At 50.4% G+C, this 14,521-nt stretch overlaps 1 protein-coding gene across 10 annotated transcripts; it reads right to left on the bottom strand.

Moving 5' to 3' along the window:
- Window positions 1-2,436: 2,436 nt before the first annotated feature.
- Window positions 2,437-13,677, bottom strand: LOC122372321 (cytoplasmic dynein 1 intermediate chain 1-like). 10 transcript variants are annotated; one of them, XM_043349401.1, is made up of 14 exons: window positions 13,670-13,677; window positions 10,150-10,258; window positions 9,656-9,758; window positions 9,376-9,487; window positions 9,003-9,118; window positions 8,605-8,631; window positions 7,920-8,102; window positions 7,448-7,604; window positions 6,989-7,111; window positions 6,458-6,707; window positions 5,553-5,666; window positions 5,031-5,148; window positions 4,540-4,700; window positions 2,437-4,207 (listed from the first exon to the last, which is right to left on the bottom strand). In XM_043349401.1, exons 2-14 carry the CDS (start codon window positions 10,249-10,251, stop codon window positions 3,818-3,820), a joined length of 1,956 nt encoding a protein of 651 aa, XP_043205336.1. In that variant the 5' UTR covers window positions 10,252-10,258; window positions 13,670-13,677; the 3' UTR covers window positions 2,437-3,817. The 10 variants fall into 10 exon arrangements, with proteins under 10 accessions (XP_043205336.1, XP_043205332.1, XP_043205338.1 ...); XM_043349397.1 differs by lacking the exon at window positions 13,670-13,677 and adding an exon at window positions 13,548-13,662; XM_043349403.1 differs by lacking the exon at window positions 13,670-13,677 and adding an exon at window positions 13,006-13,048.
- Window positions 13,678-14,521: the final 844 nt, after the last annotated feature.

Here is a 14,521-nt window from a genome sequence, read left to right as displayed (position 1 = left end):
ATGTTACTTGGGTTTTTTGTTTGGGAAATTACGCTCTTTCCAATGATGTGCATATTGCCGGGGTTGGTTGCGAAATTAGGGAAAATACTTAGAAAGGGCCTCTTTGGGGCCCTCTTTGGGCCCCTTCCTTTGGATTCCCCGGTAGGTTTCTTCAGCCAGATTGAAGAGGGGGCCCAGGAGAGTGTCTGTGCAAATTTTGAAGAAAATCGTAGGGGCCGCCCAATTGGGCCCCAAATTTCAATTGGGTCCTGTGGGCCCCAGGTGGGCCCCATCGAAAAATGTTACTTGGGTTTTTTGTTTGGGAAATTACGCTCTTTCCAATGATGTGCATATTGCCGGGGTTGGTCGCGAAATTAGGGGCAATACTTAGAAAGGGCCTCTTTGGGGCCCTCTTTGGGCCCCTTCCTTTGGATTCCCCGGTAGGTTTCTTCAGCCAGATTGAAGAGGGGGCCCAGGAGAGTGTCTGTGCAAATTTTGAAGAAAATCGTAGGGGCCGCCCCATTGGGCCCCAAATTTCAATTGGGTCCCGTGGGCCCCAGGTGGGCCCCATCGAAAAATGTTACTTGGGTTTTTTGTTTGGGAAATTACGCTCTTTCCAATGATGTGCATATTGCCGGGGTTGGTCGCGAAATTAGGGGCAATACTTAGAAAGGGCCTCTTTGAGGCCCTCTTTGGGCCCCTTCCTTTGGATTCCCCGGTAGGTTTCTTCAGCCAGATTGAAGAGGGGGCCCAGGAGAGTGTCTGTGCAAATTTTGAAGAAAATCGTAGGGGCCGCCCCATTGGGCCCCAAATTTCAATTGGGTCCTGTGGGTCCCAGGTGGGCCCCATCGAAAAATAATACTTGGGTTTTTTGTTTGGGAAATTACGCTCTTTCCAATGATGTGCATATTGCCGGGGTTGGTTGCGAAATTAGGGAAAATACTTAGAAAGGGCCTCTTTGGGGCCCTCTTTGGGCCCCTTCCTTTGGATTCCCCGGTAGGTTTCTTCAGCCAGATTGAAGAGGGGGCCCAGGAGAGTGTCTGTGCAAATTTTGAAGAAAATCGTAGGGGCCGCCCAATTGGGCCCCAAATTTCAATTGGGTCCTGTGGGCCCCAGGTGGGCCCCATCGAAAAATGTTACTTGGGTTTTTTGTTTGGGAAATTACGCTCTTTCCAATGATGTGCATATTGCCGGGGTTGGTCGCGAAATTAGGGGCAATACTTAGAAAGGGCCTCTTTGGGGCCCTCTTTGGGCCCCTTCCTTTGGATTCCCCGGTAGGTTTCTTCAGCCAGATTGAAGAGGGGGCCCAGGAGAGTGTCTGTGCAAATTTTGAAGAAAATCGTAGGGGCCGCCCCATTGGGCCCCAAATTTCAATTGGGTCCCGTGGGCCCCAGGTGGGCCCCATCGAAAAATGTTACTTGGGTTTTTTGTTTGGGAAATTACGTTCTTTCCAATGATGTGCATATTGCTGGATTTTGTCGATGTTATAGGCCTGAAATTGTTGAAAACGTTTATTTATGCCCCGAGGGCATACTCCCGGGCCCATATATTTGAAGCTGTTTTGTTCGGTTCAGGGGGGCACTAGCCCCCTAAATTTGGTACCGTTGCACGTAAAATTTTGTCCTCTTTCGAATGACGTGCATTTTTAGCTGTTTTGACGGCTAGAAGTAGGGTTTTCAAAGTTCGTCGATTGTGCCCTGAGGGCATACTGTTTTTTGGGATTTGTGGCCCCCCTGATGGATTCCCCGCATTTTTGCACTAGGATTTTCGATAGAGGACACCATTCTGCACCTCTCCACCAAAATTCAGCGAAATCGTAGGGGCCGTCGATCCCTGCTGAATCCCTGCTGAACCCCTGCTGAATCCCTGCTAACTTCCGTTACATAGAAATTGCCAATAGGAAATTGTGATAAGGATATGTCTCTTGCGCGCCGGAACTGCTTCTAACTTATGAAGGTCGCCATGTTGTATCTAAAATGCTGCACTACGGTGGATCTTCTCTGCCATCACTCGTCAGCAAACTTGACGCCGTTAGGACTTGGACTGGCGTCTCAAGAAGTCGACAATCTGAAAGGAGAAAATGTGTCATGTGTTTTTCTCATTACATATTATAAAGCATGACCATCGTCATGCTGACAGTGACATTCGTTTCCCCGACAAATTGCAATCGGCTGGCCGAAAACAGCGCTAGCCCGTTTTCAGGATATTATTTTGGGATATATGCCGCGACCATCCATCCACGATTGTAGCTGTGCATAAATATCATGATAATAAAAGCTAGGCACCCTTTCCCGCTGTAATACTATCGAAATCAGTAACCGAGCTCTTGCAACCCATTATCATTCCATGGTTGGTTACGCGAAGTAACTTCATGCCACAGTATCCTGAATATTCATTCACATACCAGCGCCACCAGGTCCATTCCCCCCTTCATCCTATTGAGTGCAGATCACAGCATAAACATGCTACCTGTATTTAAACCACTCTCAACCGGTACAACGCAACAGTCCACTTCCATTCGGCCACAATCCCGATGACCCAACAAGCCAGCTAGCTACCTTCGGCAGACTCGCACCAGCCCCGTGAAAATATTCCAACAAACATCCCATTCACTGCGTTGTGTACAAAAGCCAAGGCAGTCGCGAGTCGCAACCACCGGTGAGCGGCAGAACAGCCGCACGCGCGCAGGAACGCCCCACGGGCCGTTATCCTCTGTCGAACGGGGACGGGCCGGGCGTCCCCACTGACGGCAGTCGCTCAGAGTCGCGCGGTAAGGCACCCAGCAGCACCACACGGCTCGTACCGGCGCCACCCGGCCGCGTGGCTCCGATGGAAGAGATCGTAACGGCCGATCACACAGAGCACGCCTGAGGCCATACGGAAGAGACGCCAGCGGGCCATCACAGCCGACTGGAACGGCAGCCCCGGACACTAACGGACAGACGACTGGGCTCCGGCGAAACGGTAGCCGCGGACGACAGGCAGACTTCGACCTCGGTTAACGGGCGGGCCACGGGCCAGGCGGATACAGACTTCGCTACCGATACATTCTTCGCACGTCCTGACCTCGGCGGCTAGGACTGCGACTGGGCAGAGGCAGCGGCCGGCACATGGACATAACTGGACGCATACGACCGCCGTCCAACGCCACTTTTTCACAGATTCGATCGGTAAATAACTCTCCTACTCTCCCGTCGGACCAATGTACGTCAAACACGACAGCCGTTACAGCAGTGACTTATCGTGAGCTTCGTAGCGCCCGCCCCGACGTTCAATAAGGGATCACCTTTACGTCGCATCAGGTGGCAGGGGGGGGGACTCTATCCCCCGGTGTAAACTGTGAACACGGGTAACTGCAGTTGAACGCAGGCGCTCCCGGTGAGCGCTCACCCGTCTCAGGACGACGGTACCGCTGCGACGGTAGCGGGGCGGTGACGGTATGCTGCCGTGTACGTACTTCTCGGGAGTCGGCAGGACGCGTACTTTCTTGGACATTGTGTGCTTAACTTCTCGAAATGTCTTTCCAGGCCCAAACTGTCACCTCCACACACAACGAACGCGTCGACCGCTCCCGTGATCACTGATTATCACTACATCGGTGTGTATCTACAAACCAACATCGCCGAACGACGCCGCGTAACAAGCCGCGCGTCGGGGAAGCATCCACTCCCACACATTCACCTCCGGACGAGCCGACCTCAGTCAACCCTCCTCGCCTTCAGGCAGCACCTCTCTTCTAAAGCCGGCACTCTGCCTCAGAGCACTTCTCTCCCAGTCACCACGTGCTCCTCGTAATACGTCTTCATCACAAGGCGCTGTTTTCACGCCACTGCTCTGCCTAGCGGCTGGGCGTGCCCGCCCCGATCCTATCCAGCTCCTCGTCAGCGTTGTTGGACTTCATCTCCTGCAGAGTGTGCGCCAGCCGCGTCCACTCGTCCTGGCGCGGATGGGCCAGCCTCTCGCCCACGTCGTACACCCAGACGCGGCCGCGATCGTCGCCGACGGTGATGTGGAGACCGGACGGGGTCCAGGAGACCCGGTTCAGCGCGGCCACGCCGCCGTCCACCACTGTGCCGGCCACCGGCACCTCCGTCTCGGCGTTCAGGTTCCAGACGTCGAGTCGACCGGTGCCGTCCACAGCGGCGAACAGCGCAGGGTGGAGCGGGGACCAGGCGGCGTCGTACACGTAGTCCGAGTTGTCCTCAAACGAGTACAGCGGCTTGGGCTCCTGTCGGGAGGGCAGCGGGGTTGTGAGATAAGGTGAACAGAGGAGGGAACAGAGCGACGGGAACGGAAATTCTGTTCAGGAATTAATCGAGACGGAGTCGTCCTATTTACACCACCTTAGAACAGCCAGGGAGTGATATGATAAGACATACAAAACGCAGGTGCGATTTGTTTAGGCAAGGCACAAACCTGCCCTAGAAACTGCTAAAGAGAATACCCGATAACTAGTGATATATTCAGCTAGTACCGCATCTCTCCCAACTGAAACTAATTTATTGCTAGCCCATCCCTACCCCCGCATCCCTCACCGACCCGGCCGGCGCCGGCCGTTACCTTGACGCTCCACAGTTTGACGGTCCAGTCGATGGACGAGCTGATGAAGAGGTGTGAGAAGTCGAGGGGCCCGCTCGCGGCGTGCGCACTGACGCCGGTCACCGGGCCGCAGTGGCCCTGGTAGACCTCCTGCACGCCGGCCCGGCTGCCGTGGCGGCACGCTGGGGACGAAAGGGCAGGAGGGCGTCAGTGAGAGTGTGGAGGAGGGGAAACCCAACGGTCTTACTGGCCAAGAGACGGCAGAGACTGCCAATGAGGCTAGCCGACTGCGTATTGTTAATAGCTAACCTGAGCATACGGACCGATATGACCGTCCCTGCAGACATAAACAGATGTCGGCAAGGCCGCTAATTTATTGGTGTAAGCACTAAGCACAATGAAACTGGCGATTGGTACACACAAAATATGAAAGTTTTGGTAGAACTATTTCAGACGATGTCCCTCAGAACGCACCTCAACTGCGAATTAGACCACCAGTCTCCCCAACTGACCTGTGTAGAGGTTTCCGTCCTCACTGGCCACCACGAAGTTGTTGACCTCGCCCTGCGGGAAGGCCAGTCCGGTGACGGGCACAGGCCGGCTCTGCTTGAACTGCAGCTCCATCTTCTCCTGCGGGACACAGAGGGGGGTGGGTGATTAATGCAGACGGTGCGATAGATAAGTGAGGAAAAGAGACAGCGAGATGAACGAGTGAGGAATGGAGACGGTGGGTGCCGTAGACAAAATGAAGTGAATTAAAATGGATAGTCCGAAAAACGGAATGACCTTTAGAGCATCAACAATAAAAATATCAGGGACTGTGATGATGTTCATCACAACTCGCCTATTACCATAATTGTCGATACTCTTTGAGTGACATGTGAGGTGAATCTTCGAGATCTCAAGCATGGACATCGTCTAATTTGGCAGCGAGGCGCTGGTAATCTACAGCCGCCATTACGCACGCCACATCCGAATGTTACTGGAGATAAGAGTCCACTACATTCCAATTAACACAGACCCCAGGTCCTTACCTGCGGCTGGGACAGCATGTCCAGACTCCAGGAGCAGAGCTTGCCGTCGGTGGACACAGAGATGAGGTTGTGCGCGTTCTGAGTACCCACCACACGCATACAGTACACCGGGTGCTGCGGATGGACATACTATGGCTGTCAGACATGGGGTGCAGACGATAAAAAATATACCGAGTGATCGTAACAGACTGATGGAGATCGGATAACAGGGGACCAGAATCATAAAGTTGAAATTTCCTGTGTCATATGAGCGAACTGAAGGGGTCGCCACTCAGAGCGCCAAGACTGTGTTCGTTACGAGTGCGTCCATAAAAATGCAGTGTTGCTTTGGTCAAAAGAAAAAATTAAAAAAACAGATACATTTTTTTCTAAACAATAAATGAGATTCTGTCCGTAATTCCACGCCAGTTAGAAAACAGCGACCTATTGAATCGACCAGCGAAAGGCGTTGTCCACACATAATCTATCGGTATGTCTGTAAAATGTCTATCATTCACATGACAATGGCGTGACGTATTGACAAACGTCAACGCCCCCCCCCCCCCCCACACGCACACACACGTCCGACCGTCGACCGGTGACAGTGTATCCGGTTCAATTACTGGGCCGGCACGACACGAATGCAGCTGGGAGGGGAGATGAGACAGCGGGATTTACAATGAGCCCGTCCTACCAGCCAGGGTGGGAGAGTATCACACGCTGCATCAGTCTGGTCCGATCCCCGCCAGCCCGTCAACCCCCCAGCTGCAGTCCGGCACTGAGGACTGTACCCCTCCTACTCCCCCCCCCCATCAACACACTAACCGTGTGCGCCCCTGTATGTACCTCAGTCCCTCCTCCCCCTCCCCCCCACTAACCGTGTGCGCCCCTGTATGTACCACTCCCCCCCCCCCCCCCCCACTAACCGTGTGCGCCGCTGTAGATAGCGGCGACCGCTGGACCGGTGTTCGCCGCTGTACCCGGTTATCCCAGAGCACGATCTGTCCCGAGTAGGTACCGCCGAGCAGCAGGTTCGGGTGGAAGCGCGCGAACGACACACTCATCAGCGGCGACTGGCAGTGGAAGATGTACTCGGGCGTGTCCTTCTTGAAGCGCGTGTTCCACACCAGGCACACGCCGTCCGGCTCGTGCGGCGCCGACTCGTTGTTGTTGTAGCTGTAGGTGAAGCAGAGGAACATGGTAGATGGAGATTAGAGTGATTTAAATGTGATGGTCTCGGTTTACTAAGGACTAACAGTGGTCAATAGCCAGTTCAGCATAAAAACAGGGCATACCGTTTTACAACGAAACGTGACTAAAACGTTAGAAAGACACAATCACGGAAAATAAAACAAAATACATACCCAAAATTATCATTTAAACGCACACCACAGAACGACGATAAAACAATGGCTCCCTCTCCTCCCCTTTGGACAAAGCACGCCCCGCTCGCTCACCTGGCGGCCAGCAGCTCGGGGAACTGGGGCGACCAATCCAGTGACGTCACGGTCCGGTGCTGCGACCAGCGCTCGTCGAAAAACACCCGGTTCACTGACAGCTGCTGGCCAGACTTGTCGTCCCTGTGGGGGAAGGGGAATGGAGATGCGATCAGTGGTGGAACGCACGCTGCGGTACCAGCACTTCCACAACAGGCCAGTTGAAAACAGAAATTACCGATAGTTTTGTAATGCATAGGTGAAGCACTGCAAAAGAAAGACACACAAAACATTGAGACACAAAACAGCAAGTGTTACACACCAAAACTCCCTCCAGTGTCCAGCTTATAATTTCCAACGTCATCATTTCACATTAATCGTTTCCGCCCTCGCGTTATTGGTCATTCATTACAGTCCTCTCGCCCTCACGGCTGCTAAAATCAAATGCTTCCTCTCAGTCCCTAGTCCCCCGTAACTCACATCATGCCGTCGTCGTCAAAGTTGCGGCTGTAGTCGCTGTAGAGGTCCCTGTCCTCGCAAAGCACGCGCTCCACCACGCGCGACTGTCGGCTGAAGAACTCGCTGAACTCGGCCGACATCATGATCAGCTGCTTCTGCTCCTCGCTCAGCTCCCGCGCTGTAGGGTAGCGAGGAGAAGGTTTTGAAGTGGCTCGTGCTTTCATCCATTGTTTTGTTATTATAATTCAGGTTAAGGTCAACGCAACTGAAAAAAAAATGAAATGATATTCGGGTCTCTTGGATTCATTACTCCTAAACTTTACATGCATCTCTAATTACTACCCACCCAATTTCGCGTCTCACTCTCAGTCCCCTAACCATGGCCACATCCCTCCGCCCCCCGCCACTAATGTTCGTTTTTTTTTTTTTTTGGAGGGGGGGGGGCTCCGCCGGCGGTTTGTCGGCTATACGTTGCCCTCCCCCCGCCACTAACGTTCGGGTTTTTTGGGCTCTGCCGGCGGTTTTTCGGCGGCGTCCGGCTGCACGGTGGCCGGCTGGACGTCTGTGACCGTCGGCATCCCGTGGTGAAGGATGCCGGGTGGTAGTCGGCGTCCCTCCAGGCCGGTCAGACTGGCGTCCTCCAGCTCATCGCCGTGAGGCTCGTCGTACGTCAGCACTGCGACACGGAACGAGGGGGGGGTCAGAAGTACAGCGACACGGGACAGGTGGGGGGGGGGGTCAGAGCGGGGTACTGCGACACGGGACGGGGGGGGGGTCAGAGGTACAGCGACACGGGACAGGTGGGTGGTGTTCAGAGCGGGGATGCTGTGACACGGGACGGGGGAGGGGGTCAGAGCGGGAGTGCCAAACATTGTTTCGTCAGGTAATCGCACATATGTTATATATAGCGCACTCGTATAATATGAGATTATGGTGAACATATTGATTTTAGCGAGCTTAATTGCTCGTAGCAAAGAAGTCTGAAGACTACGGCTGAAAATTACAAGCACATTTCTTTGAAAAGTAAACAATTTTGGCAAGATTCAATCGGACTGAGCGAACAAAGCTGCTGACAGAAAAAGAAACAGGAATATGTATTTCTGCAAGAACTGGCGCAACATTGTAGAGTAAGCATCATGTAAATAGCCATTCGAAAATGATCTTGGCCATCAACTTACCATAGTAATCGAAGCCACCAGGACGCGCTGAAAAAGCGCCAACCAGAACACCGTCAGAACATGGTCACGACGGTAACAATCAGACGTGACAAGTCAGGGAAAATGGTTATGCAATGTGCAATGTATTTTTTTTTTTTGACCCCATATCCAAGAGGTCACCAAACGTTACAATGTACTAATCTAGCACTGTCACTGACAAAGACATGAGATTGGCCCAAATGGGTTAATTTATCCACCCCGTCGGTCCCGGGAGCGGGTAGCCGGGTACTGCACTCACTGGTCTGCTCGGACCCAGACGCCGTGGTCTGCGTCTGTCTGCAGTTACAGGTTAAGGCCCAGTCTGGGTCTGTTTGCAGTAGGTTTGGGACCGGCGGCTCTGGGTCTGTGTTATTACTCACCCGTCTGCTCGGGACCAGACGCCGTGGTCTGGGTCTGTTTGCAGTAGGTGACGCTCTCTTTCGGAGGTATACTGGTCGAGTGAACCTGGACAACCGTCAGATCTGGAGGCTTCTTCCTGCGGGGACGGGAGGGAACTCACATAGCGCAAAGGAACATGAACAGACAGATACGGCGTATAAGATCAGCAATCAGCATGTCCTTACAGGCGCCTCGTCACTGTTTGAATCAACAGTCTCGTCTAGGATCAGACGAGACAACAAATGTCAGCCTGGAATGAGCACCAGTTGAGCTTATCAACCAACAGGCCCTTCTCGCCTGGCGAACCGACCAAGTGGCCCCGTGCCTACCTGACTATGATGGGTGGACGCCTACCTGGCTGCGGTGGGTGCTGGTGCCGGCTGTGACAGACTGGACGGCTGTGAGCCGCCCCCTTCAGAGGGCTGCAGCGACCCCCCGCTCGGCGTGGCACTGATGTCTGACACATCTGAGGGGAGAAGATGGTCAGTTCGCACGTCACAGACTGCTACATGGACCGTCACCGGTAGTTATAATATGGTAAGAACCACAGCAGTTCAAATTGTGATTGACTGCTAGTTGACACTTTATTACCACTTGACACCTGCTGAGGCCATGACCCCACAGTGTGACTGACCTGAGATAGGTGCGATGCCCTGTTTCCTGAGCTCCTCGTCAAGGCTGGCGCGGTCCACAGGTCCGGGCCGGGCCACACTGGGCGAGAGCGACTGACGTGCCAGCTGCGGGCAGCGACAGTAGGGTAGTGATCAGCGGCAGTTGGGATAGGTCACCGACAGTCCTCTGCGCACCAAACATCAGTTGACTGCCCCAGGTGAAGAGCAGTACCAGACAGTGTCCTTCTGGCTTCTCAGCAACTAGCAGCCTTTCAAGAAACAAAATATGCCTACCACAGCTTTCGAGATATACAAATAAATGGTATACTAAAAAAGTTATTATAAATGTGAGTAAGGGCAAACCAGTGATGGAGGAATACAAACCATTCTATAACTTTTTGGTGAAATCATAATTCTGCTAGGATGCACTATCCATGCACAATGCCCTTAAGACCCTTATGACAGCACATGAGTAAAGAGGTGGATTCCGACATATGCAGCATCTAAAGCATCTTACCGCCTGTTCCTTTTCCTGCTGTCTGCGCTGCTTCTCATCTCGAAGGGCCTGCAGACGCGCCTTCTTCCTCTCCAGCTCTGCCTTCCTATCTGACATACTCATCTTGAAGCTGTAAAAGAAGAGTTAACATTTTCAGCCAAATAACAAAGTCAAATACAACAGGCAAATATTTCATTATGTTGGGAATTTGACTTGGTTACCTATTCCTTTCATGAAAATTGCGGCTTTCTAAAAAATTACAGAGTTAGACAAATTTTAGGTATAAGATTTGCCTCCTCCCTCATCCCAACTGAATTGGATTTTTGGATGAGGCTCTCTCTGGTATAGACATTATTGGTGCACGTAAAAAAACACGTGGGTGTATATTTACCTACCACCAGTTATAAGTGATGTGGAAATAATTGGGCGAAACTTCAGTAATAATTGCAAGTATAGAGCAAAAGGCATTTATAAACAGTAATTTTAAATGTGTCCCCAATGGTTTTTCATTTGAAAACAATGCTCATCTTTAAATCGGTAGCAGCACACCATCAATCATCAACTGTTACAACTCACAAACAGCTTAGTTCTTCATAGAGATGTTCCTGAGGCTGCTCTAAAGCAGCTCTCCTTGAAGCTCATCCAACCTCCTATTATATTTTTTAGATCAACCATAGGAACAGGCAGGGGCACGGGAACTACTTTTAGACTGGGGAGCACACTAAAATAGATATCAACCTAGGGTATCCCCAAATCTAGTTTTCTCATTGGTTTTAGGCCACTTATTTTTCATCCCTTGGCTTTTTCATAAAAAACATTTGCAAAAAGTATGATATTCCGTCTTAAAGTTGTGGGCAGCGATGCCATTCCTTGGGATTTGTCCCAAGATCTTGGGATTTGAACATTAACATTGGGATCTTGTGATTTGCACTGCATATCTTGGGATCTGGCAGAAGCTGATTTCACTTTGTCTTCTCATGCTGTCGAATGCTTTTTCCTCGGTCGATAATAGATTTAGGATCGATTTGCACCACGGAGGGTTAATCAAACATATTGAAGTAACGGACGAAGCTTGCGATGTTTCTAGCCGGCATTATCTTCCCGAGATCGCAGGATTATTTTTGTACCATTACTTGTTATGGGTATAGTAGCAGCTTTCAGTCGCTGTTCGCAACTGGCGCTCATTTGTTTAAAGGTAGTGTGCCAGCTTTCTTGGACCGTATGGAGTTAATGGCCCAGATAAGGAGAACCGGATTTTTAGAACTTATCCATACCTTCAAAACTCATGGAAACGTCTTAAATTCTTCAAATTTTGAGTACCCCAGTGCGAAATTCGCCCCGACGGGTTGTCGGTCGTACCCCAACCACATTTCACACCACTATGAACAACAAATGCACACACTGAAATCGCTATTACCGATATGCTCATCCAATCAAGTTTCGATAAACCCGTTCATCATCATCTCCTGCGGTTTCGAACACGCCTGTTAGGTGGCTTCTGATGCTCGTCGAGGTCGGAATTTCCAAATACGCGTGGTGCGTCGGGCCGCGCGCTCTGACTTCGGCCAAGAAAAATGCGTCAGCTGATCATTGTCATTTCTGCCACTTGCGTGTGGTGAAATGGGGTCATAACTTATAAGACGGCTTTTTCATATCAATTATTTTACATAAAATCATATTTCAAACCATAAATAATGTTCGACAGCCAAATAAAAGAAACAATACCAATACGGGCTTACAGTTTAAGGCTCGACATTGTGTTGTCTACGATTAGACAGCTGATAACTCATTCCCGTACGTCGTATGGTCGTAACACTATAATGACCTTTGCTTATTGTCACAAGTGCGCCGCATTCGCGATTGTTGCCCGACGCCTGTTTGCAGGTGAGCCCACTACAGTTGTTATACATATCTAAAAACCGAAAAACTTTTAGGCGAAAAAGGCACTATTCCAGGCCCATTTTTGATTTTTTTTGCGATATTAGGTAAAAACAGAAGCTTCTTATCCTAGGAAAAATAAAATGGGAAATCTTTCAAAGGTGGCACACTACCTTTAATTTCCAACTACCGATCAACGGGGATGGGTGGTTTGGCGGCATGATGGACGACGGTGAGAACAGGGCGCCTGGGGCGATTTGATCAAGGTTCGTGAAATTTACACGTGACGTTTAGCATGTAGATTGTAGAAGGCACACGAAGGGGGAGAAGCTACAAATGTCACGTGACTAATATGCCCTCCGGCGCCCTGTTTCACCGGCGTCCATGATGTTGGGTGGCTATGAAAAGCTTTTACAAACATTATGCCTAAAAAACATTTCAGAAAGCGGCTCCCGCACAAAGCGTTTCATTTTATGGTTTTGCTCTATGGAGGCTTATCCGTCGACCGCGAACCAAAATAAGGGCAATTTGTCTTTGACCTCGGAAAAGTGTCTGGTCACCTGACCTCTGGGCTCTGCTGGACCAAAAATAAATCAGCCTGACCTCACCTGACCCTAGCTTCTCCAAATGTGTCACGAGACAAATTTTGAAATAAATCCAAAATGCCACAGACTTCGTTTCCAAGAAGTTCTAACAGATTCGGACTGTGTTTTAAGTCCTTGACCCACCATTGACGGTCGACGAATGACCTGACCATAATATCAGATACCACCGGCTTCATGTTGTCTAGGCCAGCATCTTCATTTTTCGTGAAGCTCTTATACTCGGTCAGGAACCGATCAGCTGTAGGAGTCCGATCGACCCCCTCCCCCTCCCCTCCCCCCGGCCTCTAGGTACATTAGCTGCTGTAAATACGCCAATAAGGACAAGGGTGGACCCGAAGAAGAGAAAGTTGAATACTAAACACACTAATATGTCCAAAATAAGCTATGGATTTACTTGGGGTACTCCTAAGGATATTCGATGGGTAGTCTTGGGATTTGAGACGAGAATCCTGGGAAATTCTGGTCGAGATCTTGGGATGGAGCAAAAATGTGGATGGCATCACTGGTTGTGGGGGCACCGCCCCAGCGGCCCCAGAGTTGGGCGGGGGGGGGGGGGCAAGCTGCCCCCACTCCCCCCCCCGGTCCCGCACCTATGGGAACAGACGCATTGGTTACCAATGGATTGGGGTGGTTTGCTGCTGTCTGAGTGGCATCTTAGTCTTTTGGGTCACTGGGTGTACTTAGAGCATTTGTAAGCAGTTCTACACTTCACTGTCAACTTCATTATTTTAAGCATACTTGTAAATTCAACTTTTTACATTTCAAACACCTGAACGTCCAGGCTTTTAACATTGAAATAGGCCTGGAATAAACGGCATAAAAGGAAACCACACGATGAGCCCGAGTTTATGACATCCTCCTCTATTCTTGATGAGAGTGACCCAACCATATAAGGCTCTCATAAACCAATATTTCCTACGGATATTTCATACCAACCTTTCTTTTGGCTGGAATTCAGGTTATTTACTTCTAATCATTCATTGCATCGCCATGAATCGCACCACCGGCAAACACAAAAGGGCGGGGAAACAACAAAAAATGAAGGAAATGCGAAATACTTCCGTAACACAGGTCCCAAGTTATCATGATTTAATTTTGTGACGTCATTGAAATGAAACACGCAAGAGAAACAAGAGCATTTGCTCTTACCCCTCAGGCTCAAATCATTGAATGATAACTTTGATTGGACATTTGAGTTTTCTGTATTCATATTTAGCCTTCTTTGCTTCAACAAAAGACAGGAAAGCCAGTTGCCACTAGCCTTCTGGCAGCACAGCACACTATCATTATGCTAAATTTATGACGTCATTTTATTACAGACTTCAAACTGATTGTGAATTTGACTGTGTCCTCAAAGTTTACGTATGTGGCGCTTATGCTACATTTGCATGTTCGCTAAGCTAAAATACAGCTATCTTTTATCTGACATGTAAATATTACACTTAGCTCAAATTACCGATCCACTTGCGCAAAGAAAATTTTGGATACTCTTAAAATTAGGATACCAACTCAACAAATATTGCTCTGGGACCCCAGTAATTCGTTATGCGCCTCAGACGAGATCCCGCCTCAGCTTGTGGCGCAGCCTAGGCTGCACCTAGGCTAGGCTGCCTTGCTGCAGGCATCAGCCGGCCATAAGCAAGCCCGCATACACCAGCAACCGCGTTCGGATCCGCTCAAGTGTCCGCCGTCTAAATCCATTCAATATTTCAGGTGGCGAAAGAAACCGTGATTCACAGATAGGTAGTAGGTACATCAGTAAGACTGGGGTCGCCAGTCGGCCAATTGCCAATTACCTATCATCGGTACCTATTGTCGATGCAATGGTACTGTCGATACCTATTGTCGATGCAATATTACCTAAATTCCGTCAGGCGAAGCTACCTTTTTGATAGACCGGATCGGACGGA

This window comes from Amphibalanus amphitrite, unplaced genomic scaffold (assembly GCF_019059575.1).
Source record: "Amphibalanus amphitrite isolate SeventyFive unplaced genomic scaffold, NRLGWU_Aamphi_draft 001345F_arrow, whole genome shotgun sequence".
NCBI classification, from domain to species: domain Eukaryota; kingdom Metazoa; phylum Arthropoda; class Thecostraca; order Balanomorpha; family Balanidae; genus Amphibalanus; species Amphibalanus amphitrite.
Note: the sequence above shows the minus strand (reverse complement) of the source record. Positions and strands in the feature narration are given on the sequence as shown.